The sequence below is a fragment of the Anopheles arabiensis genome, chromosome 2, assembly GCF_016920715.1.
Source record: "Anopheles arabiensis isolate DONGOLA chromosome 2, AaraD3, whole genome shotgun sequence".
In the NCBI taxonomy this organism is placed as follows: Eukaryota; Metazoa; Arthropoda; class Insecta; order Diptera; family Culicidae; genus Anopheles; species Anopheles arabiensis.
Window position 1 is genome coordinate 55,561,067 of NC_053517.1, and position 25,633 is coordinate 55,586,699.

General features: G+C 44.0%; 1 protein-coding gene across 7 annotated transcripts in view; it reads left to right on the plus strand.

Moving 5' to 3' along the window:
• LOC120894252 (gamma-aminobutyric acid type B receptor subunit 2) overlaps nt 1-25,633 on the plus strand; it is a 45,507-nt gene that overhangs the window by 18,523 nt on the left and 1,351 nt on the right. For 4 of the 7 annotated variants that reach the window (XM_040296729.1, XM_040296728.1, XM_040296732.1 and 1 more), the window contains exons 3-11: nt 16,452-17,951; nt 18,104-18,322; nt 18,683-18,978; nt 19,130-19,493; nt 19,583-19,918; nt 20,054-20,357; nt 21,140-21,212; nt 21,356-21,782; nt 22,238-22,403. In XM_040296729.1, coding sequence (XP_040152663.1) covers nt 17,022-17,951; nt 18,104-18,322; nt 18,683-18,978; nt 19,130-19,493; nt 19,583-19,918; nt 20,054-20,357; nt 21,140-21,212; nt 21,356-21,782; nt 22,238-22,403 — 3,115 coding nt within the window. In that variant the 5' untranslated portion in view covers nt 16,452-17,021. The remainder of the gene's footprint in view (nt 1-16,451; nt 17,952-18,103; nt 18,323-18,682; nt 18,979-19,129; nt 19,494-19,582; nt 19,919-20,053; nt 20,358-21,139; nt 21,213-21,355; nt 21,783-22,237; nt 22,404-25,633) is intronic. The other 3 variants (XM_040296734.1, XM_040296733.1, XM_040296731.1) reach the window with 3 other exon arrangements.

The following is a 25,633-nucleotide window of genomic DNA, read 5'->3' on the forward strand; positions in this document are numbered from 1 at the left end:
CCCTGGCAAGTGTCTCATTGGTAAACGAAGAAACCCTACGGAGCAACACGATACGAGTTTACAATTTTCAAAAGCATACTCCCAACCCATAGCAATGCTGCGCTCCCTTTACATCTAATAACAATCTATTCACGCTCGGTGATGAATTATGTATCGGCCCGCACGCTGCTCCGGGCCTCGGAGAATGCTTGACTAGATGAATTCGAGAGCTAGTCGTATAATTGATTCATACCCAGCCGTGCACTGTAACCTAAACCGGCTGGTTCTTTGCGTCCTTGCTTCACGATAAAGACACTCTCCGATGGGAGCCTTCTGTCAAGCAGGAAGCTCCGATGATTGCACCGTGGCATTGATGGATCCCTACCGCCAAAGTACACGTGTTCTGTGCTGTATATTATAGACGAAATATTAATGCCAGAGCGAGCTTTTATCTAGCATGTTCCTTGCCCAGCACTGCTATCTTGCATCCATCGCTTCGACCGGTTTGAGTTCCATTTTTGGCGACAACGAAGAAACTAACGGAAGCTGCGCTATTATTCATTGCCATTCATTGTACCCGGGCAAGAAAAATCGAGCGGCCTGAGCTTACAACCCCTACAGGTTGGTTTCGATTTCGTGCTACTGAGTGGTATTGAGTTGCGACATTGGAAGGTTTTAGGCTATTTGTAGTATCTGACATGTGATGATCGCAAGCACAACCTACATGTAAGGGAAACTGTAAAAGACCTACAGACAAAAAATCAATACGGTGTAGCACATATGAGTGTAATGTCTTTGCCTCGCTGCCGTTCATCTGTCGCTGTGGTAGCCTTTTAAGCCTAAAAGTTGTTAAACTTTTCCCTCCGAGCTATCCGAGCTATTCGTAGGGTGGAGAGGGGGGACGGAAAACGCTCGTAAAGTGGCTAGTGTTTGTCCAGCAGCCCGAAACGAAGGACAGCAATTATCGATCCATGCTCGCACTAATGGACAACGGCGTAGAGCGCCCGCACTACCTCGATAATGCAGTTAGCTGCGGGTCAAACCGCAAAACTATTCAACTTCGTTGATCGCAAATTAGAAATGATTACCCCAAACATGAACCACTTTCGTAGTAAAGCGTCGTGTGCCCGTCCATTCCGTTTCTTCGCTACCCGGAAACGTTCAGCTAAGAGTCGTTTAGCACCACGAATTATCGAGCCTGCCGAGTCGCTAACACACAGGCTATTCTTTGGTCGTCGGAAGCTCATGTGTCTCGAGGTTAGTTTTAATAAAAGCTAGAACGAGAAATTCTCGTGCACAACTGGCAATCAGGCCACTAACTCAATTCCCAGCTGCCAAGCCCAAGTGTCCAATATACACCCTAGGATATCCAGCATAGAGCTTCTTCTTGTAGCTCTTATTGTAATTCTTTAGCGATGGGTCACAGGGATATCGTTTTGTATGTTTGGACACTCTTCCCCTAATTCTTAGTTTTATTTGTTATCATTTTTCATAGCTTATATTAGCAGAGTGAACCTACCAGCTTGGAAAATGTCGTTAAACACTTACAGCATGATTTCTTCTGCTCCCTTTATTCTCCGTTGACCCGCATTGCTAAGGGTTTCTTTGGCAATTTGCTTTTTTATTTGAATTTCTCTCCCTCCTTATCATTCTGTTGAGGTTTCTTTTCGTCTCTCCCACTGTTTGTCCTCTATTTTTTGTCATTATATTTTTATCTTTTTCTGTCCCCCCCTCTCTCTCTCTCTCTCTCTCTCTCTCTCTCTCTCCCTCCCTCCTTCTCTCTCTCTCTCTCTCAATGAATATTATACTATAGTTGATATAACATCTACTTACGTCACACGATGCTATTGTAACTCATGCCTGCACTTTAGCTGATGGTGGTTTTGTTGTTTTCGGTCCCGTTCTCTCAATTCACCTAACTGCGCCGGGGTTGCAAACTCCAAATCACTCCCTGCCTTGATTTCATTCGGTCTCGGTTCGTTTTTTGTACCTCGTTACATCCACATCCGCATCCTGGTTAGGCCACATCCGATACTACCGGTACTTAACAGCAGCAGCAGCAGCAGCAGCAGGAGCAGGAACCACATTTGCTGTTGCTGCAATGCAAGCAGCTATACGTAACCGGTAGGTAAATATACCCAATCCATCTCTTCTGCAGATCACCTACCCGTTGCTTCGGCCACTTCGGGTCTTCTTCTGCCTGTGCGATGCTTGCGCTCACCAGTCGACCAGTCAACCAGTTTTTTTTTTGTGTGAGTTTTTCTGCTTCGGAAGTGGCAGTAGTGCGGTTATGGAACCAGCAGCGGTTCTGTCTGCATTTATCTTCATTTTCAATTCCGACTCTGACGAAGTCGAATTATTACGCTCATGAATATTTAAGCAGCAGCATAAGAATTGCTCCTCACATCCTGCCCAAGCACAAGGGATGCGGGAGCGGAATGGGAGCTGCGGCTGGCGGCGGCTAAAAAAGCACGCACAACTCACCGAAGCGCAAAGGCTGGTAACACGTACCACCGGTGGCGCTTTTTCCGCTCGATATAAACAACCTGTCCGCTCACCTGCCAGGTCCGGCGCAACGATCCTGCCCTCCAATCTTAACCGTCAATTTATACATCAGGTTTCTCCGTCATTGCTCAACAACTTTGTTTATTTCATCTCTTTCCTTCCGCGCGTGGGATGGAAAATCTTTTTTCCTGCACCGTTTTACTTTTCATTCCATCTCTAACACACACAAACACACATACACACACCCTCTCTCTCTCACACACACACATACACACACACACACACACACACTCAAAAACACACATATACATTTAAGACAGTTGGCCTCGTTGGAAAGGCAGACGGGTTTGGTAAGACGAAAAACAAGCTTTGCGCGAAGATGAGCCTAGATCAGGTGGTGCGGCACATCCTTGGTATATCCGTGCAAGGCAACCGACAACGGCACTTCATACCAGTCTTCTCGCGCTCGCCGGTGAACCGCAGCCTCCAATGTTGGCAGTTTCCCAGGGCTGAGATCTATAGACGTTATGTAAAAACGTGCTCAAAACCGGTGGAGCCGCGGCTCGGAGGGTTCGGGGACGTGTTCGTTTGTGCTTGCGAATATTTCATGCAACTCTGGCCATGGTTCGGCTGTTTTCTTTATATCAGGAGTAGTGTTATGATTACCATTATTACTATTTTTATCATTACTCCCAGTCCCATTGCCGCTCAGACTCGTCCGCGGTTGCCCCAAATGCCACTACCCCGTTGCACCGTCGCTTAAGAATAAGGCAGGAATAAGGTCATCGCAAACTAGCTCGCCCGAAGTGCCTGCTCGGCAGCACCATAACGGCAATCAACTTTTTCCAGCTAAGGATCTTCCATTGCCTCCCTTTTGCTAGCTTTTTTCGCACATTCTTTTGCTCCCGAGCAATTCTCGCTGTATTCTATAGTATGGTGTTGCGGAGGCAGCACAGGCGTGCACGTTCTTACTCCTAACTGAATTATTTCAGCCAAAGTGAGTGGTTCGCCCATGCTGAGTGTAATGATATTTCATATTCACGATTGCCTCACGATTTCCATAAAATCGGTGGCCTCGGTCGTCTTGCGTGTGCCGAGCGATCGAAGAGCGGGTGGGCTCAACATGGCCGCGAGGCGAGCCAATTGAATACTCGTAGGGGGTGCACCTCTGTCGGTGAAGGAAGCCCAAGAAGCCAACGTAAGCTCCCAATCGAGAGCAGATAGACCAAACGGTCCCAACAGATGCGTCGTCCTGTGAAGATTATGCGTTGTAAAGGTGCGGCGAAGAGATTGGCGTATCAATTTTCTGGATCATTTACTTACCTACCAGGTGATGGTATAGGCACCCCTTGGCGGCATGCTGGCATCTTCCAGGCATGTCATGTACAAGGTGGCAGAGCAAGCCGCAAAATCAGAGCTTCAACTCGATTGCTGATAAGGGATCCTTGATACTCTTGCCCTGCATCGCTTTGAACTGGGCCTCAGTGTAGGTCCCAGCACTTCACAATGGTACAGTCGGGAAATGGATGACTACTTCCTGCCGTAATACGAGGAACCATTTTTGCGCTTCAATCATTCATATTGCATTGGCTTCGTTGTGCAATGTTCAAACCACACTCTGGATCGGATGGTAATGCCCCACGAGAGAGGTTACCATGCCAGGAGGTGGTGAGGGGAGGGGGAGGGAGTGGAAGGGGCAACATTTTCATTGGTTCGTTTGAACCATCCATGTTGCCCACCATGAATCGTGTGTCTCGCTGGCATTGCTAATGGCGGATATTGTGCTTTTTCTACACCATCACGAGCTCTTCCGGGGTTCGCTTTTCCGCGAGTGAGTTTTTCCTGCTCTGCTGCTCCGGCAGCCTTACCTGTTTCATCCGATTGAATTCTTGTTCCGGCTCGATGACAGCTTGTCCTTCCGATTGAAAATGCATAATTTGTCAGGCGCACACGGCGATGGTGGTTGCCACTTCTCTACTACACCGGTGCACAGGTAGAACCATCCACACAAGAATCATCCGCCTCGGTCGTGTGTGTGTGTGTGCTATTTGCAGGCGATCAAACATGCTCGTGAATCAGTCGTTGTGGCCGCTCGAGCAGGCGATGGGGCCGTTGTAAATAAATATGGCAAAACCTTTTATAAATAGGACAGACCCCGTCTTCCCGACGACCATGTCCCATTCGCCGGCTATGTTTGTGTGCAGATTGAGTTAGTGACTCCTTGCGCAAACGATTTTCTGCCGTTCCAACGACCAATCGGAAACGGGCGGTGGTCCTGTTGGGTAACTGTACATCGTTTTGGTTTAGTTGCGCAACCGCTGCGATTCCCTTGCGAACGTCGCACAGACCGACGGTAGTGCACGAGTGCGAATGAATGGCAACGGTTTGGCAGTGAAATTGTTTGGTCCTTCCTGTCGTCCTCCGGATCGGCCGCTAGCAGGGTGTGTAATTGCAAAGAAACGGAAATGCCAAACGAATGGCCCCCGTATGTTTGTCCGTGTGTCTTTCGACGGCTGTTGTTTCGTTTGTCCTTTTTTTTTATTCCTCTCAGTATTGCTGCTCTCTGCTTATCATCGAGGGTATTCCTCTATAAAATGGCAATTCGGCGTGAAAGCCACCGAGCCTTCCGCACGCCTTCGTAAGTGGACTGCGGAAGAGCAAACAATAATAATGCTAATAACTGGCTAACGCTGTGCGAAGAGCATAAACCTTGAACGAGGACTGAGCTTGCCCCTTTTGCCCCTCTGCGGAAGTATCTGCTTTTCTCCCTCGCTTCAAGGGCGCTGGTGTGTTTATGAAATTTATTATCATTTGCCCTGCGTGCCCACCTTTGCCGCGCCATCAAATGTGTAACTCCGAAGTGGAATGTTTTTTTGTGCGCACGAAATTGGTAGAAGATTCAAAATACCTTTCCCTGTCAGTGCCGCCGGCTGCGCCAGTACCCAAACGTATTTGTACCCTTGTATGGCCCATTTTCGACTGGGACGGGTGTTTTCTAACTTAAAATATGAGCGACCTTTGCCATTGTAAGTCCCCGAACATCCCCATTGAAATGGTGGCCGAGTGAAGCACTGTTCACGGCGGCACCAGTTTGTTTTGAGAGAAGAATGGCAAGGGCTCCGGGTTTTGGAGTCGATCGGTTGTGGCAGCTTGCTGTCCTTCTCGGATTGGCCTGGCACTTTCCGGTGCTCGGCTCGGTTAAGTTTCTTTTGTGTGTGTGTATGTGTGTGTGCGTTTCCAGCTTGATGAAAACGCTAGGAGCACCGTTCTATTTTCTTCTTTTTCACCTTTTGCCTCTTTACTCGCTAAACGATATGTCAAATTCCATTTTTGACCCACGCGACGGTTGAACAATCCCAAGTCAGCAGTTTGATTTCCTTTTTGCTTTATTTGTTTGTAGTTATGTTTTTTCTCTTCTTCTTTTGTTCTTTGATTTAGAACCCATGCCGTGCCGGTTTCGTTTCGTTCGCACCATCACATGGAGCTGTCAAGAATAGTAACCTTAGTTTACAGTTCCGTCCAGCGGATAGCAGCTAAACGGCGATGTTTGAATGTGAATTACTTTCTCGCAATTAAACATTCACCCGGACCGACAGTTCACAGCGTCCACAGCGACAGCGATTGAAAAAAAGAGCCCGGGAATCTGTGGAGCTCACAAAAAGGGATGTGAAATTTCGCTTTGCCTGTTGCCCTCCACCGTTGTTTGATTGATGCAACAGTTCTTTTCCATCTATTGCAGCCATGCTCCAGTCGGTGTATTTTTCCCGTTTTATGTTAGGTCGATCGAACCGAGGTGCTCGAAATTGCATACACTTTCCGTGATGGCGTTTTATGTTTGTCTCCTCCTTGCTCTGCTACCAACGTCATAAATCAAATCAAAGACACTTTGAACGAAGCATAACTTGTTCTACTGTACAGTGTGTAGGGAAAAACACCACTGATTACGTTGGAATAGAAATCATTTGACACATGCAAAAAAGCCGTTAAACGAATGCGCACGCTCGCCAAAAAAACCGGGACGAATGCAAATCTGTTGGTAAGTTTCGTGTGTATTCATGACGAAAGCTCGCCTGATGGTTAAACGAAAACAGAACAAAATAACAAACCTCTCCACCGTCCAGCCCCAAACCAATGCAACTTGTTCAACAAAGCTCCCCCACGTAGCCCACATTTTGAAGCGAACCGTCGAATAACGTACCGTTACCGTTTCCTTCCTTCCCGGCTAACTGCGGGTTTTTTTTTCTGCTCGGGGTTTTGTCTCACCCTCTCCGGAAATCGATTTGGGCAGCATTCGATACCGGTGGTTTTGGATTGGAGAACCGTTCAAAGCAATAAATCGAAACTAAAATTACATAAAACGAACTCTCGATGGAAAACGCGTTGCGGAAACGAAGCAATTCGAACAGGCCAAAAGCATCTCCGCGCGATTGTTCTTCTTCTTACATCAAGCGTTCCGTCCGGATGGAATGGCCCCCGGTCAGCTTCATTAGGCCACTGCGCAAAGATGATGAGGTAGTTTGGAGACCGGCGTCATTTGTTATTGCCCAGCGGTTGGGATTTTGCTGAGTTATTTTTGCAGGATTTGTTTTGTTAGCTTTTTTTAAACTACTCGCTCGACATTTGACCGTGCTCATTCTCGGTGTATTGTAGTGTACGATATTTTTGGTTAAAAAAATACAAAACACGGCTAGCGAATTGGTTGCTGGGTTTTTTAGAGGTTTTGTGGCAGGACATATTTTCCGGTCCACCGCTGAAAGCTTCATAACAACGGCCGAAGCTTGGGTTAGATTGAGCAACAGCAAAGATAATGCATTATATATGACCTGTCATCAAATTTGCGTCACATCGTATACGATGTGATTTTTACTCTTCTACTCAATCGTATGTTGAAAATATTCACGAACTAAAACTCACCCACTGCTCTTGAGTTCTATTCTAGAGCCATATTTTTAAACTATATTGTACGGGTAAATTTATGTAGCAGTTTGGAAACTATTGGCATTTTCTAAAGTATTTGTATGCTTTGTTCATGACAGGGCCAGGATAAGAGTTGCTAATTTAAATCGTACATTAGCCCAGTTGGTGGCTTAATACAGCAATTTTAATTCAATCTGTATGTGAAAATAAAGTAATCATTCGGGTTGCATACAGTCTGTTCCCGAGTTACGCGGTTCTCGACTTACGCGGATTCGGAGATACGCGGTTTTCTAAATTTGACAGATCAAATGTCAAATCAGTACAATTTGCTTCAAGTTCAGTATGAATTGAGTAGGCTAAACACTGAATACATAAACGTCTATATTGAAAAGCTATACAACAATTATACAAACAAGTGCCGTAATAGTTCCAAAAGCTTATTACAACAGCTAGTGCTATGATTCTTAGTTAGTTAGTAAGATATAGATATTACGTAGGATTAGATAGGTTACTTTAGGCCATAAATAGTTATAGGTTAGCTCTTACATAAAACTTTTCAGTGGGTTTTTGTGATAATTTTCCCACTATCACCCAAAAAACCATTCCTAGAATTATCAAAATAGAACTCCAACAATGTTATATATAACGAATATTAAAGAACAATGAGGAGAGTCTAAAATGACGGACCCATTATAAATTGTAGGAAAAATGCGATACGCGCAATAATGTAATTATTCAATAAACAAATACTACTACTACTCAGTATGAATTGCATTTTTGCTAACATATTGAAACCGCTTAAAAGCCAGAAATGGGGGCCTTCACGATTCTAGTTAGTTTTTTGTATGGAGTTTGACAGTTGGAGGCTGAAATCATGTAAACACTCCATACAAAACCACACAAAAAACTAGCCTGCAATTTTCAGTCTAGATTATTCTAGCATCAAAGCTAGAATTAGATTCGAGTACCTGCTTGAAAACACGGTGTTGTTTACATTTATCCCAAGGTGCATTAAAGAGATCAGGTGGTGGAATCTGGAATCAAAGTGTATGTGGTCCAGGTGGTCTCATAGAATTTTTTTATAACCAATGTTGAACATCACTTTTTGACAGAACGAGTGAAAAAGTTTTGCTCCAATGAGCTTTCTGGAGGCTTGACGAATACTCAAAACACTCTTAAAATCTTCATTCAGAAGCAGAAGCGATAAAAATCAGCCTTCTACATTCATACACCTTGGGATAAGCCCACCTGTATATTATACACGCTTAGATAGCTGCTCGAAAACTGCTATACAATGCAAACAGCTGACAGGCTGAAATTTCAGCCTACGAACTTCAAACGGAAAGGGCCCCAATATTAGAATTTTTCGCACAAATCATATCAAATAAATGATAAAGTGTATAAAAGTACTAATTAAAATCAAAAACTCTGATTAATGAATAGTATTTTATTCAAAAAATGTGAAATTCGACTTACGCGGATATTCGAGTTACACGGATTCGCCGGGAACGCAGAAACCGCGTAACTCGGGAACAGACTGTACTTCATAATTGATTGTAAGTTGGTTTCTGCCTATTGATTTTTAACAATTGTGTACAAACAAATCTGAAAAACTTTCTGTTTTACTTTACACGGTTTAAGACGGTTTTTTAGCCGATTCCCAGAATTTTTTGGTTATATTGTATTGATGTTCAATCGGACGATACCAATAAATTATGGGAACGAACCAAAAATCTATAGGAAACGATGAATCGGAACTGACCAATAAATCGTAGGAAACTCTGTATTGAGCTAAAATGGAGTTATATTTCTTTCATCAAATTGTAAATTAACGTTTCAAACTGCTTACAATATTGTCTTGACAAAATGTTTGCGTTTGAACAGAAAAATTAAATAACAGTCAGAACCCCAAGGTCCAACCAAAAATAGCCGTGGGAAAATTTTGACAGTTGAATTAAATATTGTTTTTATTTCTGGGTCGTTGTTATGGTGCTAATGAGAACCCTCACCCCTCACTATTTCGAACACTTTTTAAACAACTAAATAGAGTAGCTTTATGTTTAATGGCTTTCGTCGTCGGGTTGCATAGGATGGTATGCATAATGCACTTGTATGTGCCAATTCGATGTTTTGCACTCAGCATTCGATATTTCATTGAAAGTCAAAATGACTTCTCCCATGCAGTAAGAACATTTTATGTGCTACTATAAGTCTAATAATATTTTGGGCTCATCCGTCGCAGCACCGTTGCAAATGGTACAAATTCGTGGTCACAGAATGGGAAACAAGGAAAAGGATAAGAGGTTCTGGATACAGAATATACTGCAATTACTTATGCTTTTTAAACTATGAGTGATTGACAGTTAGAAATTGAAACATTAGAATCTTCCTACCAGTAAATTCGTTTTCTTTTTTGCCTTGGCTATTGCTCGTTTGTTTTAAAACACATTTTTCTTGAAACGGTCGAAAGCGAACTGAAAATGGCAACCTAGCAAAGGGCTATGCATCGACCTGTTCTTTTTTAAAGACGTTGGGTTGATCTTCGACTGCATGCCAACTATTGGATTTGTGCTTCTTATTGGCGTAACGAAACTTGGCCACGGGACTATGTTGTTACGTCGTGCGAGTTTACGGCCATACCATGGTACTGCCCTATATATTCATATAAATCTGTGCTATTTTGGTTTTTAAGGCATATTTAAATCTTTACGTTTTTATACCAACTATTAAACTTTGAATTTAAAAAAAAACTTGACAATTAAAAACGTAACGTCATTTAGTTTTATTTAATTAAATAAAAATTGAAATGTTATGCACTTGTCGGATATATCTACGAAAGGGCATTAGAGTCTTCTGAGAAACAGAACAACATTAGTCATACTCAAAGTCTATCAGCCACTTTCCCAAACTCGATCGAAGAGGAAGGATAGTTGCCGTTGCCTACATACATCGGTTGCTTTAATTTATTTCATGAGTATCCTGCTCAGTTTAGCGTACAATATGGCAAATTGTTCAAAAAATATACAAGGAAACCACAATTTAAAGTCATTTTGACAATCGCTACAATTGCTTCCGAAATCGATCGAGTTAGGGAAAGTGGCTGTATATCAAGGTATTTGAAAGAGAACAGATCGATGCAAAGCCCGTTGTTAGGTTGCTATTTTCATCTCGCTTTTGACAGTTTCATGAAAAAGTTTTCACAAACACATGGGTAAGGGAAGGTAAGTAAAGACGGACACGTTAAGGGAAATGATTAAAATCTAGGGATATATAAGTGTAACGACCATGAAAATGTGCATACATTATCTTACACTCATCTTTTATTAGAAAATGTGTTGAAACTTTTAAGTTTCCATCGATTTTTGCGTTTTTTATGAATGGAAAACATGATTTTTTTCGTGCAGTTTTGAAATGTTCAGGTAAGACGGACACCTGATAGGGGAAAGATGGACGTGATGGACGTCATGAAGAGTAAGATAGACACCTATAAAAAACGTTCGAAATGGAAGAGGTTTATAGTATTTTAACAAATTCTATCGCTTTCCTCGTCCTGGTACGTTTATAAACCAATTCTTGGCCAATTGCAACGACGATTCATTCAGCCGTGAATTTAGAAATTGTAAGCGTAACTTCTAACACCTCGAAGAATTCAGAATCTAAAGCATTATTGAAATATCGGGCACCAACAGCTTACGTTGCACCAGCTTACTGAACAACAGTCTAGAACTTCCCTTTAGGAAATTACTCCTCGAAAAGTCCACGACTCTAGTATTTTTTAAGGGACTTGTTAGTAGTTTAAGCCGTTTTCCACCATGTCAAAATTCAACATTTGATATTTGTAATCCCATAGAATTTTTCATCTATTCCTGTTGCTAAAACGATGTCGTATCAATGCCTCATCTTTTTATTGCTTAAAGTTGTCCAAGACGAAGCAAGATATTGGATTTTGTAAAGCGCCTCATCAGCGTCGAGCGAGTAATAGCATAACGAATGGCTACTATTTGGCTACTGGTGAGTCGTTTCTCGTATATTTAAATGCCTTCTCTAGTTGCTGGATGGTTTATATCTTCTAAATACCTTTATTTAAGGTATTTGAAGATATCTATTAATCACCAAATGCTATAAGAAGTCAAATAAATCAATAAATTCGGTGCCCATCTTTACCTACAACAAAGTGTCCGTCTTTCCCACTTTGGTGTCAGGATGCATATACCACCAGAAAATGAGATTTTTTATTACTTTCATCCTCATTGTTTGGCCAGTTTTTTGCTTAATAATCACGACAACTCAGTCATGTGATTCTTCCGAAAGTATAAATAATACAAGTTGTAGAGCTTAAGATCCGCAGTAGTCAAATTAGATCCACAAGGATGCACACGATTGAAAATTTATTTTGTTCGTGGATTTAACCAATTTAGCATATATTATGCCAACAATGTTCTCAAATGTGTTGTTTTACCTTCAGTTTGGATTCTACATTGTTGAATTACTCGAAAATTACCTTTTTCATGCATTTATGAGAAGTGTTCATCTTACCCACAGTGTCCGTCTTTACCTACCTTCCCCTAATAGTTAACACGGAAAAGAAGACGAGTTTTATAAAAAGAATATTTTAATCCTCCAATTTCCTGCGCCCAATCACTCATGGAGACATAAGAAGAAGTCATTTGAGTCCACCCTGTATTCAGAAACATTGATAGACTTTTTAATTGTTTGCCATTCCGTAACTACGAAACACTTACCGTTTGCTACGATCTTACCGGAGGAACCAAATGTTTATTAGCCATAAAACTGCACAGTACATGTTGCATCTCGATATGAGAAGTCCTATTAACTTTTAATTAACTGCTGAGAGTAAAATGAAACATCGAATCGGCACACACAGGTACAATACACATAACTTCTTTTGCTTATAACCCGGCGATTCCTTCATAACGAGTACCCCTTATGAAGAGTTTTTTTTACATAACGAGCAAATCTAAATGCTCAACAAATACCACTGTAAACGAATAAAATCTCGCGTAACGAGCGATAACATTTGTGATTCTGGTACGTTTTTCGATGCCGATGTAAAATTAAGATCGACCGATCGGTTAGCATTGAGCATTTCTTTAATTTTGAATTTCACATAGACAAAAAAGTTACGATACTATGCTTTATTTCATATAAAACTATTGCCAGGAGGAAAAGTGTCGTTTCATCAACCTCATCTGGTCAGCCTAGCTCATGGATCGACAAACTTTGCGGCTAAAAGAGCCATATTGTACAAAAATGATCGCAGAGTGCCTATCGATATAGAAGAGAATTCCATATATAAGAGCCAAATAGATAAAGCAAGAGTAAAATAAATGTGGAATTTATATTTAATATATAAACGGATAAGCGCCGCCATCTCGAAATCAAAGGTCCACATTAGAGGTGGGCATTTCGGTTCTAGTAACTGAACGTTATTGAACCAAGTCGTTCACCACAATGAACGTGAAGTGATCTCGATTCATTCGTTCATTTACAAATACTAATACCTGCGAATCGGTACACTACTAGAAAATCGATAGAACTACAGATTAATTGGTAGCTCTGTAAAATTGGCATTTGTTACATGACGCTAGAACGCATTGCGCAGTTTAAAATCGACTGTTTCTGGAATTGCATGTAAATGTGCCAATGTTGAAAGTTGTTTCTATAATTTGTTTTCAAAAGAATCAGGATTGCATTCACGCATTATTTAAATTTTATTTTATTTCAATTTATCAAAAGAACCTTAGCGTTGTATTATTGTGACCCGGTTTATTCATATTTTAAGGTGAACTGAATGAACCGTATGGTTCTGGTTCCTTTAGCACACCTCTAGTCCACATGCGGCTCGTGAGCCGCACTTTGCTGATCGCTGGCCTAGCTATATGAGACACTATACAGCTGTTAATATAATCCAATGGGTTGGGAAAAAGTATTCTAAATGAAATGTATTTAATATGAGACGAATGCTATTTTCAAAACAAATAGTAGGAAAAATGTACGAACAGTGTTGCAATGTAGTGGCACACATAGGTTGTAATGAATTTCATGGGTCAAGAAATGTATTTTTTTAACTTGTAAATATTGATGTACGCTTTATTAATGGAACACAACCATTAAACACAACAAACATACGAAACAATATTTTTTCTAATTGCTTCATAACGATGGTACGGATTATAGTTTTCATATTGTGTTTCTGGAGAGTGGTGGTAGTCAAATAAACATAAAAACTTACCTATAACTACTGTAGTCAACTCAGCCCTGGAAGGATGTGCTTCATTTGACGTGGATTTCCGCTCAGCCAGCAATGGCCTTTGCTAGAATATTGGTCTTTGTTTGGTAAAATAATACAATATTTCCAAACAGTGTTTCAGTTTTTTTTTTATCAGTACGAGTGGTCAAAAATATTATCCTACATTTTTCAGAATGGATGGGTGTTGTTGATTTTGTGACTAAAACCACCACACTAACATGGCTGTTTGCTGTACCTATAATAGCACTATGGTTAACAATTACAAAACAAGAGAAAATAGGCCCAAGATGCAATGAATTTGATTAAATCAATTACATTTCATAATAGTTTTGCTGCCGGTCTCGTGGTACAGTCGTCAACTCGTACGACTTAACAACATGCCTATCATGGGTTCAAGCCCCAAATCAATCGTGCCGCCATACGTAGGACTTACTATCCTAAGTCACTGAAAGCCAACCCTATAAGTGGTAAGGGGATGCCTTGACCGACAACGATTGTTGAGCCAAAAGAAGTAGAAGAAGAAGAAGAAAGAAGAAATAGTTTTGGTAAAGATATATTATAGTAGATATGTACAGCGCTACGAGGAAACTCGTGCTTTTAACACAAGATCCCTTTATGTATTAAATCCGGAATAATGTTTAACTTTAATGCCCTCCCGTGAAAGACTAAAGTTAATATAATGCTAGGAAAATTTACTTTATTACTTCTAATATATGCTATCCTAAGTACTTTATCCTACTACATTAAAACATAATTACTGTACGGTCTTAGCCATCACTGCTGAAATGTAAAATAAGACACCTTAAGATACCACAGCCTCCAATTATTCAACACATTTAAAACATAATAACTTCTTCTTCTTCTTTGGCTCAACAACCGATGTCGCTCAAGGCCTGCCTGTACCCACTTTTTGGGCTTGGCTTTCAGTGACTAATTGATTCCCCTCCATAGCAGGATAGTCAGTCCTACGTATGGCGGCGCAGTCTATTTGGGGATTGAACCCATGACGGGCATGTTGTTAAGTCGTACGAGTTGACGACTGTACTACGAGACCGGCTCTAAAACATAATAACACTAAACTAATAACATAATAAACATAATAACTTTCCTCCACGCTAAAGGCTCCAATTTGTATACGTATGATAATATACACGATTTCTATCGCTTGCAACTCATTTTAACGATTCATTATATGCTTTTCTATTAGTTCAGTCGATGTTGTCGAAGGTGTATGCATAACACGCAACTGTAACATAACCGACACATCGTGGTTGGATGTGTACTTTAGAAAAGTTTCCATTCGTTAATTGCATGAATATATGCATTCCGAGATTCAATAACACTAGCGGATCTTAATTAATATTTTTTCCCACGGAAACCAACCATCTCATGACTTTGATGAATATTTATTCCCTCGTACGTAGTGGCGCTTATGGTCGTGCTACAGCATGCCGTACGTGTGATATTTTCAATATATCCTTTCGAACGAACCGACGGCTGATGGTACGCTGGAACGTGACGGTGTCAGTGAAGATGCGAGCAAATAAAAAAAAAAGAAAAACGAGCAGACCCACTCACCAACAGTCAATCATAGAAAATTGAAATCAGGCTTAAGCGTAGCATACTACCATACTGTTGGAAGCACCATATGTCGTGAACATTTTTCTGCAGATGCTCGATGAAAGCATTTGAAATATTGGCGATATTCCTGATGAACTTCATTTCAATCAAGTGATGCTACTTTCCGGAAATATGAGAAATACAACACAGGAACCAAAAAAAAATAACGCTTTTTGTATTAATGGCGTGATGTTCTCATGTCGTATGGCTTGGTATTAAGCATGCTGTCGTGTTGTAAAATCAATACTTTTTGGAACGTTGGGAACATTTGTGGATTTGATATTACTTTTTGATTCTGGGCCCATTTTTCTAATTCAACGTCCAAACAATAAGCTGTTTTTGTTAAAATGAAATGTATTATGTATGTTAGTAAGCGACCGCTATTTTACGTGAAACGTTTGACCATTTCTTATTACACCTGTAGCACGTATATTTTTATTAAGAACTATTGTTTTCATCACTAAACTTTAGATTACTTTACTAAAGATGGTGTTTAACCAAAATGTTTAAATTAAGTTAAATATTACAGTCACAATGCACGCAGTTATCAATATGAATTTTAAGTGAAGAATTAAATACTGTTTTCCTGAAATATTTAGGATCAGTTATTATATCACTAATTAGTTTGTTTGTGTTGGTATAAAAATTAAAAGTAAATTATCATCGTTTCATGAAATGTATTCAATGTATTATTTGAATGACTGTGCTGCTTCGATGCATGTAAATATTAGTAATTTCACGGTTAAGCTTTCGCGATGGATTCCATCATTCTTCATTCGTTGGTGACATCTAAAGTCTTCAAAAAGGCGTTACATGAACGATTCCAAACGGAAAACATTCCAATTTTACCACACATAGAACAACAGATAAATGGTGCTGCTGTTACCTGTTCTGCTCATCATTTAGTCGGGGGAAGATTTATGCGTTCATGATGGATGATTTTCAACGCATTGGCCCCAGATCCGGGCGCTCTCGCATAAATCCGGAAATAGATTCCATCTAAGCTACAACAACACCGCTCCCCACTGCCAGGCCATGAGCCGTAACCGATTTTTCGATGCTGTTCTCTCATTTTCCTCTTTATTCAACTCGTGCTAACGAATTCGTGTGTCTTCTTTCTTTCTTTCTTTCTTGCTTCTTGCTTTCATCGCACATGTAGCAGATCGACTTTCTCGCCCTGCAGCCCACAACAGCCAGATGATTGCTTGTTTACCCCATCGAATCGGCAACGGAACCCAGCAGCTACGCGGCGACATGCCAGGATAAAGGACCCGGGGAGGGAAGCGTGAAACCCAATCACTAATGTACGAGCCTGCGCGGGGAGCATGGCGGACGAAAGCGCACAACAAATCACGCACACAACTAGCAACAGCAACAGCAGCAGCAGCAGCAAAAAATCGAAAGCAAAATAAATAAAAGGACCCTGGTGGAATTTCGGTCCGCCGCATTTACCATCGCAAGTCGTCGCATCGCATCAACGTCAGGGCGCTGTCGCATTCAACGAACTCAGTGAATAAAACGAAACCACCTCCACCGGCATCCGCGAACATAATCCGAAATCGATCGGCCACAACATAATAAAAAGCAAGTTTGGCAGAACCGCAGGACGTTGCCGCGCGCAAAACGAACTCGCCGCGCGGACCGACCAGTGTGCGGGGGAGAGATTATCATAAAATTAAATCAAACGCGGCTCAATTTACTTACTCGCCGGAATCGCTGCCCCGTGGCCATGTATCCGTCGTCGCTAGTGTTGGTGCTGACATTTGCTCAAATCGTGCTGGTGTTCGTGGGCAACCGGGGAGCGACCGGATCGCGGCCCGGCTCCAGCCACCGACTGGACGTGTACATAGCGGGCTTCTTCCCGTACGGGGAGGGCGTAGAGAACGGCGAGACCGGGCGCGGTGTCATGCCTAGCGTGAAGTTAGCGCTCGACCACGTGAACGAGCACTCCACCATCCTGCGCAACTACCGGCTGCACATGTGGTGGAACGATACGGAATGCAATGCGGCCGTCGGCATGAAATCGTTCTTCGACATGATGCATTCCGGACCGCACAAGCTGATGCTGTTCGGGGCGGCCTGCACCCACGTGACGGATCCAATTGCCAAAGCCAGCAAGCACTGGCACTTGACGCAGCTGTCCTACGCCGACACGCATCCGATGTTCACCAAGGACGCGTTTCCAAATTTTTTCCGCGTGGTACCGTCGGAGAACGCGTTCAACGCGCCCCGGCTAGCGCTGCTCAAGGAGTTCAATTGGACGCGCATCGGCACCATTTACCAGAACGAGCCGCGCTACTCGCTGCCGCACAACCACATGGTCGCCGACCTGGACGCGATGGGTTTGGACGTGGTCGAGACGCAAAGCTTCGTGTACGACGTGGAGGAATCGCTGCGCAAGCTGCGCGAGAAGGACGTCCGCATCATCTACGGCAACTTCAACGAGTTTTGGGCCCGTCGGGTGTTCTGCGAGGCGTACAAGCTGGACATGTTCGGTCGCTCCTACCAGTGGCTTGTTATGGGCACGTACGGTAACGAGTGGTGGGCCGAAAACGATACCGACTGCACGGTCGACCATGTCACGACGGCACTCGAGTCAACGATCCTTGTGGACCTGCTGCCGTTGTCCACCAGCGGGGACATTACCATTTCCGGCATTGTACGTGTAACATCCGCGCTCTCGTGGTTAGCGGGAACGGAAGCGACCTGTTGAGCGCACCGTGACGCTAATTACGATCGCTAGATTGTGCCGACCCTTTGGTACACTACTGATTGCATTCGTGTGTCCCTTTTGCTCTGTTTTCTTCCCAGACGGCCGACGAGTATCTGACCGAGTACAACAGCCGACGGGGTGGCGAATATTCGCGCTTTCACGGCTACACTTACGATGGTATCTGGGCCGTTGCCAGCGCCATTCAGTACGTGTCCCAGCGCAAGGAACACTCCCTGACACACTTCGAGTATCGAATGAAGAACTGGGAGGACATATTTTTAGAAGCGCTCAAGAACACCAGCTTCGAGGGAGTTACGGTACGTACGGGTTTCTGCCCGCCCGCCAGAATCCAGACAGACCTTACCTGTCTAGCACTACAAAAAGGCCGCCGGGCAGCGGTATCGATAGTGGTAGTGGCAATCACTCATCGCTCTGCGAACGGGTAAATGGAGGGCCACTTTTCAGTGCCACGCCATTGCTCGCCGATAGCAATCATTTGACCCCTTCCCCTCTCAACGCTCGCGTATTTGTCTTGGGCGCAGCAGCGTTGTTATGTCGTTTTCACCTCCATTCCGTTGGCGTATCGTTTTTCTGCTTCATTCGACATCGATGCTACTTGACCTAACTGACTGACTGACTGACGGGGCACCGTGTTCGCACGTCTCTTTTCTTCGCAGGGTCCGGTGCGGTTTTACAACAACGAGCGAAAGGCGAGCTTTCTGCTGAAGCAGTTCCAGAACGGTGCGGAAGTAAAGATTGGCGAGTACAGTTCACTCACCGGGCGGTTGGATCTGAGCTTGGGCCATCCGCTCAAGTGGGTTGGCCGAAGCCCACCCAAAGATCGCACGCTACGAATTATCGAACACAGCCAGGTGAACATCACCATCTTCGTCGTGTTAGCAAGCACCTCCTGCGTAGGCATTATAATGGCGACCGTATTTCTCGCCGTCAACATTACCTTCCGCAATCAAAGGTAAGCTGGATTAGCGACAATCACGCGCTACTTGCTATTATACAATCGGTTCAGACTCACCAGCATAATCAACTTAAGCAGCAACTTAAGTAACTTAAGTTACAGCAAACTAAACATTTCGCCTCGTGTTTGTTGTGTCTGCATTTTGTAGGTACATTAAAATGTCCAGCCCTCATTTGAACAATCTCATCATCATTGGCTGCATCCTCACGTACTTGAGCGTAATATTTCTCGGCCTCGACAGTGGGCTGAGCAGTGTGGCTGCGTTCCCATATATCTGCACGGCCCGGGCCTGGTTGTTAATGGCCGGCTTCAGTTTGGCGTTCGGTGCCATGTTCTCCAAAACGTGGCGTGTGCATTCCATCTTCACCGACCTGAAGCTCAACAAGAAGGTGATAAAAGATTATCAGCTGTTCATTGTGGTCGGTGTGTTACTGGCGATCGATCTGGCGATCATGACCACCTGGCAGATAGCCGATCCATTCTATCGCGAAACGAAGTACATCGAACCATCGGTAGGTGCACGGTTCATCGGCGAAGGCATTACCTCCTTAGCGTACAATTGATTGATTGGTTGGTTCTTTTTTGGTCTACAAAAAAACAGGAGCATCCGACACTGGAGGACGTGATCATCGTGCAGGAGAACGAATACTGCCAGTCGAGCAAAATGACCATCTTTATCGGTGTCATCTACGCGTACAAAGGGCTGCTGCTAATCTTCGGTGCCTTTCTTGCATGGGAAACCCGCCACGTGTCCATACCGGCACTGAACGATTCGAAACACGTGGGCCTGTCGGTGTACAACTGCGTGATCATGTGCGTGATGGGGGCTGCTATCGCGCTCGTCCTGTCCGACCGAAAGGATGCCATGTTCATACTGATATCCGTGTTCATCATTTTCTGCACGACGGCCACACTCTGCCTGGTGTTTGTGCCAAAGGTAAGAAAAGGAGAGAGAGAGGGGGGGGTTACTCGAACGCGTCCATCCGGAAGGGCGTTCTTTTATCTTGGTTTTATCTTGATTCCTTTTATGTTACACTTTGGCTGCCACGTGTTTGCTACCAAATGCCCTTAGCTGGTGGAACTGAAACGCAACCCTAGCGGGGTGGTTGATAAAAAGGTACGTGCCACGTTGCGTCCCGTCTCGAAGAACCGCCGTGACTCGTCGGTCTGCGAACTAGAGCAAAGAATGCGCGACGTTAAGCAGACCAATTGCCGCTTCCGGAAGGTGCTGATGGAGAAGGAAGCGGAGCTGCAGGCGCTCATCAAACGAGTTGGCCCGGAAGCTCGGGCTTGGATTGGGCTGGAAGCGTCCTCTTCCGAGCCGGACATTAACAAGGAATCGGTCAAGGTGCAGGTGAAAAAGGATTACGCAAGTGGTACGTATGTGCTTGGCCAAGATTATAGCCATTAAGTATTCTTATTTGTTGTTATAAAAATGCTACTTTTATATATACAATTAATGCTACAAATCATGTTCGCTACTTTACACCACTTTTCACTGTGCGTTTATTTGTATTTGTTGGCTGCTATTGATTGAGCCAGTTTCGTTTTCAACACTGCCAAGCTGAAATTGTTATCATCATGGGTGTGCGTAACCATTTAATTTTCCAATTTTCTCACAATCGTTCACAATTCGGTTCGTGGAATTTTTGGTTTGCTTCAATCTTGCAGCGAACGACATAATCGTTAGGACGCCAACAACTAACGATAACGACTTAATGTGATTTGCGCTTCAGGTCGGCTACACATGCTGGTTAACCTATTGCCATTGCTGTTACTTTACGTTGCCCTCACGGGCTATTCATTCGAGAATGTGGTTGCTTAATTAAATTTCTCGCTTCTAGTGGTTATGCCATTTGCGATAAATTTTGAGAAGCTTTCGGCGGTGTGGAATGAAAATGGCTTCATTCCTGGCGTGTTAATTATAACAAACCACGATACAGTCGTTGTGCATCTATGTTAGATTACCTAGGATGTTTCGTGAGACATCACGATGGGTTGAATACCGAACAAAACATATTTTCCATTGCCCAATTGGTACACCCTGCTGTGACACTCAGTTTATTATTTGCTAAATACACGTACATATGATGGAACTGTGAATGGAACGATTATTGAAATAAATAATTTATACCGTTCGTAACGGATTCTATTCCAGAAGGAACTGACTTCACATCCATTGGCAGCGTGGGTTCAAGCAATGACACACTGGATTCGGCAGGACCTGAAAGGTAACGATTGTTGCAACTGCAATCACACTCGTACGCGGCAGTGTACCACGCTGCCGCCGTCGTTCGTGCTATAGAATCGTTTGGTAAGTTTTAGAATTATTCATTTTTACCTATTTTCCTTTCCTCTTCCAAACACCGTCCAGTCGTAAGCAGAAGAAAACTACCGTAGTCCTGCCCGGGGAAGAGTTGCCGGCCACGGCGGCAGCGTCTGGTTCGCGTGTCAATCTGGCGACGGCTATAACAACGATGGCAGTGGGGGCCGGCGCCGGAGTAGCTTCAATTGCCGCGGTCACAACCGGATCCGTAGGGCAGGTCGGACAGACCAGCCAAGCTACGCAGGCCACCAGCACCGTACACAATGCAGCAGCACAATCCCAAGGACCGGCTGTCACGGCGACTGCCAAGTCAACACAGGCAACTGCCGCGCAAACCATCAACGTTAGTACGAGCGTACCGGTTGATCCGAGCAAACCCATGTTCAACGACGTCCGGCGGGAGTCTGTGTCGGCTAGCTCCAAGTGGTCTCCAGGGCAGGCGCTGCATCACCAACAACAGCAAACACAAACCGTGGTAAGTGGCCAGAGGCTCACATGCTTCCACAATGCTGGTTTTTGTTCTCCTCCTATTATTTTAATTTAAACTCTCTGGAGATTTGCTGAAACCGTTCAACCACTCTGCCCGGTCTTCTGAAGCCGGAGCTTGAGATTAGCATAGGCCAGCAATTGTTGATCCGGTCGCTTATTAATATCCTATTTCAAAAGCATCCTCTCCCAGGATCTGGATTCCTGTGTCGCCAGAAGTAGGCGTAGTGCCAAAAACAATCGCTTCTCATTTGGATTTGGCCGTTTTGTACAAATTTGTCACTTGTTGAGGGATAATGCTTTAGCATCGGAAAGCGCTTTTGCAAATTATTATCTCTACCCTTGATTCGCATTAACATCTCTAGCAATCGTCGTCAATGAACGATCATTTGTCTTTGGTAATCTCTTAATCTTTTCTTTTTCGTTCCCCCCTTTCTTCCGCAGGAACAGCACCGGCACTACGACGATGAGCGTACGACGAACGGTCCAACGACGGTCGCGAGGTTTAGCGCGCAAGCGAACAGTAGTTCTACAACCTCCACCACACATTCCAACACGGAACTGAATCAACTGTGCCATCACTCAAAAACGAGTGGTAAGAGTAGAGGAGGTATGCTGTTTTTGTGTGTCATTTCTATGCAATGCTGGTTTGAATATTGAAGTTATTATATTGAATTGGGTATACAGAATTCTTTAGTGGTGGGAGCTCTGAATCGGACCTACCCGATTCCGATTCCGTGTTCGGAATCAATTCCGGAGCCGATACCGATGCTGGATTCGATTCCTATTCCGGAATCGATTGCAGAGTCGATTTCGGAGCCGATTCCGGAGTTAACTCTGGAGTCGATTCCCTATTCCGGAGTTGATTCCGGAGCCGATTCCCGAGTCGACTCCCTAATCGATTCCGCGATCAAAATCGGCTCCGAAATCGGAATTGACCTGGGAATCGCAATTTGCCTCGATAACGGAATCATAATTGACCCCAGAATTAGAATTAGCTCCGGAATGTGAATTAGTTCTTGAATTGAAAAAAATAAGTTTTAGAAGCGAAATCAGTCCGGTAATCTCCATGAGAAAGGCTCTTTTACAAGTAAATTTTGATTTTTTGAGGTTATCAATATGTAGCATGATTGGACCCAAACGCCTATTTTTATGGCGGTGTCGAAACTGACTACGTTTGGAAACCGATTCTAATTTAGGAGTCAAATCCGAACCGTGAGCCGATTTCAAATCCGGAACCGATTCCGACTCCGGAATCAATTCAGGAGCCGATTCCAATTCTGGAACCGATTTTGGAACCGATTCCGGAGTCGATTCCGATTTTGATAATCGATTCTGGAAACTGATTCCGGACCTACTATCCGGAATCGATTCCAGAAAACTGCGGAGCTAGCCGGAATCGATTCCGACAAAAACTTCACTTTTCCCATCACTAGAGTTCTTATAATTTTGGACACTTTTTTACTTTTTTTACGGGAAGTGGACTATACGGCATCCTTTTTGCACATACTAATTTGCAGCCAATTTCCCAAATTCGAGCGAAACGGTTGCTAAAAATGACATAAAATGGTAGTTCCCTTCAATACGGTTTTGCGCTGCCGCGGCAATTCACGTGTACTGTGGAACTTCGCAAACAATCGTCGGAAATCCTCTGGTTTACCTAGCTCCGTCAGTTACAACGGGCGCAACGGCAACAATCCGTCTGCTGTATGTGATATTTTTGCCTCGCGCTTTGCCGCCACCTTCCTTCCAGCGGTAACTGATGAGAGGCAGATAGCTGACGCATTGTCAAACGTACCGGTGGATGCTATGGCCCCAAACTTGCCGATCATCGATGAGTATTCTGTCTCGAAAGCGATTGACAGGCTAAAATCTTCGTTTGCTCCAGGGCCTGACGGGATCCCGGCTTCCACGCTTAAGCGTTGTGGCACCACCATCGCGCCTATCCTGGCCTCGATTTTTCGCGACTCGCTGCGTTCGGGCATCTATCCTGCCTGCTGGAAAACTTCGTGGCTTGTTCCAGTGCACAAAAAGGGGGACAAATCAAATGCATGTAATTACCGTGGCATTACATCGCTTTGTGCCTGCGCTAAGGTCTTCGAGCTCCTGGTGTACGAACCTCTCCTCGCAGCTGCCTCGAACTACATTAGCGCAGCTCAACATGGATTTGTCCCTCAGCGTTCAACCACCACCAACCTGGTTGAGTTCGTTAGCCTCTGCCACAGGACCATCGATGCCGGCTCGCAGATCGACGCAGTCTACACGGACATCAAGGCTGCCTTCGATAGCGTTCCGCACGCCTTGCTGCTCGCAAAGCTCGAAACGCTTGGTCTGCCTGTGCAGCTGCTGGCCTGGATGCGCTCCTATCTTGCTGGTCGCACATACTGCGTGAAGATGGGACCCCATACGTCGCGCCGTATCGATGCTTCTTCGGGGGTGCCGCAGGGGAGTAACCTTGGACCGCTGCTGTTTGTCATTTTCCTGAATGACGTAACACGGTTGCTCCCTCCTGACGGCCACCTACTGTATGCAGACGACGCGAAGCTGTTCCTGCCTATCCGTGACCGGTCAGACCAACTCCGCCTTCAAGCCACTCTAAGTGCCTTCCAGTCATGGTGCTCTTTGAATGGTCTTGAATTGTGCGTCGAGAAGTATGTTGTCGTTACGTTTGCGAGAAAGCGGTGCCCCTTAGTGTATGACTATGCGTTAAATGGAACTACCATTGGTCGCAAAAGCTGTGTCACGGATCTAGGAGTGCTCCTTGACGAAAAGTTGAGCTTCCACGACCAGCTAGAACACGTTGTCACTAAGGGTAACCAATTGATCGGCTTACTAAAACAAATAGCACGAGACATCACTGACCCGATCTGCATCAAGACGCTATACTGTGCTTTGGTGCGACCAGTGTTAGAATACGCTTCAGTAGTATGGTGGCCTACAGCTGTTCGCCCCCTAGCTCGTTTAGAGTCGATCCAGCGCAAATTCACGCGGTTCTCTTTGCGCTCCTAGAGTGTCCAACTTGACTATGAGGGACGCTGTGCGTTGCTTGGCATCGAGACGCTGAAGCAGCGGAACAGCAACGCTCAGAGGCTGTTTGTCGCGGGACTTCTTGACAATCGGATCGACTCGCCCGCGCTTCTTTCGAGGCTCAACATGTATGTCCCGCCGAGATCGCTCCGAGCTAGATCGCTACTTGACGTGGAGGAACGCCGCACTCGCTTTGGCTCCTCTGATCCGTTTATTCGTATGTGCCGTGAGTTTAATGTCATTTGTGAGCGTCATCAACCTGACATGTCGCGCACCGCATTGTTAAATAGTATTCGTGTCGTGCGACCTTTTACATGTTAATTATGTTACTTAAGACTAAGCGTGACAAATGAATGACCGAAATGTGACTACGTTATAATGAATGAATGTAAATGAATTCGCTTCAAGTGGGCCATTTGCGGTCCGTTGAATTTTAATTAATAAATAACAAATAACAAATAACAATGTTTGAACAATGACGCATTACAATGACGCATTTTTTGCATTACTTACCAGGAAAAGTAAAATGTAGTATAATTTTAAGATTCGATTTAATTGTTGATATTAAGTCGATATTAATGGGACCAATCGGCTTAAATCTTCTAACGGTAATAAATTTAAAAACATTACTCAGTAGTACACTCATTAAATATATTAAAGCAACCGTTTTATCTAGTCAGCCTGCCCCAATCGTTCCTCTTCGATCGAGGTTGGGAAAGCGGCTGGTGGAATTCTTTAGGAATTTTCAATGTGCTTCTTCTCTTGAAATAAATTAAAGCAATTGTTTTATCTAGTCAGTCTGTCCCTATCGTT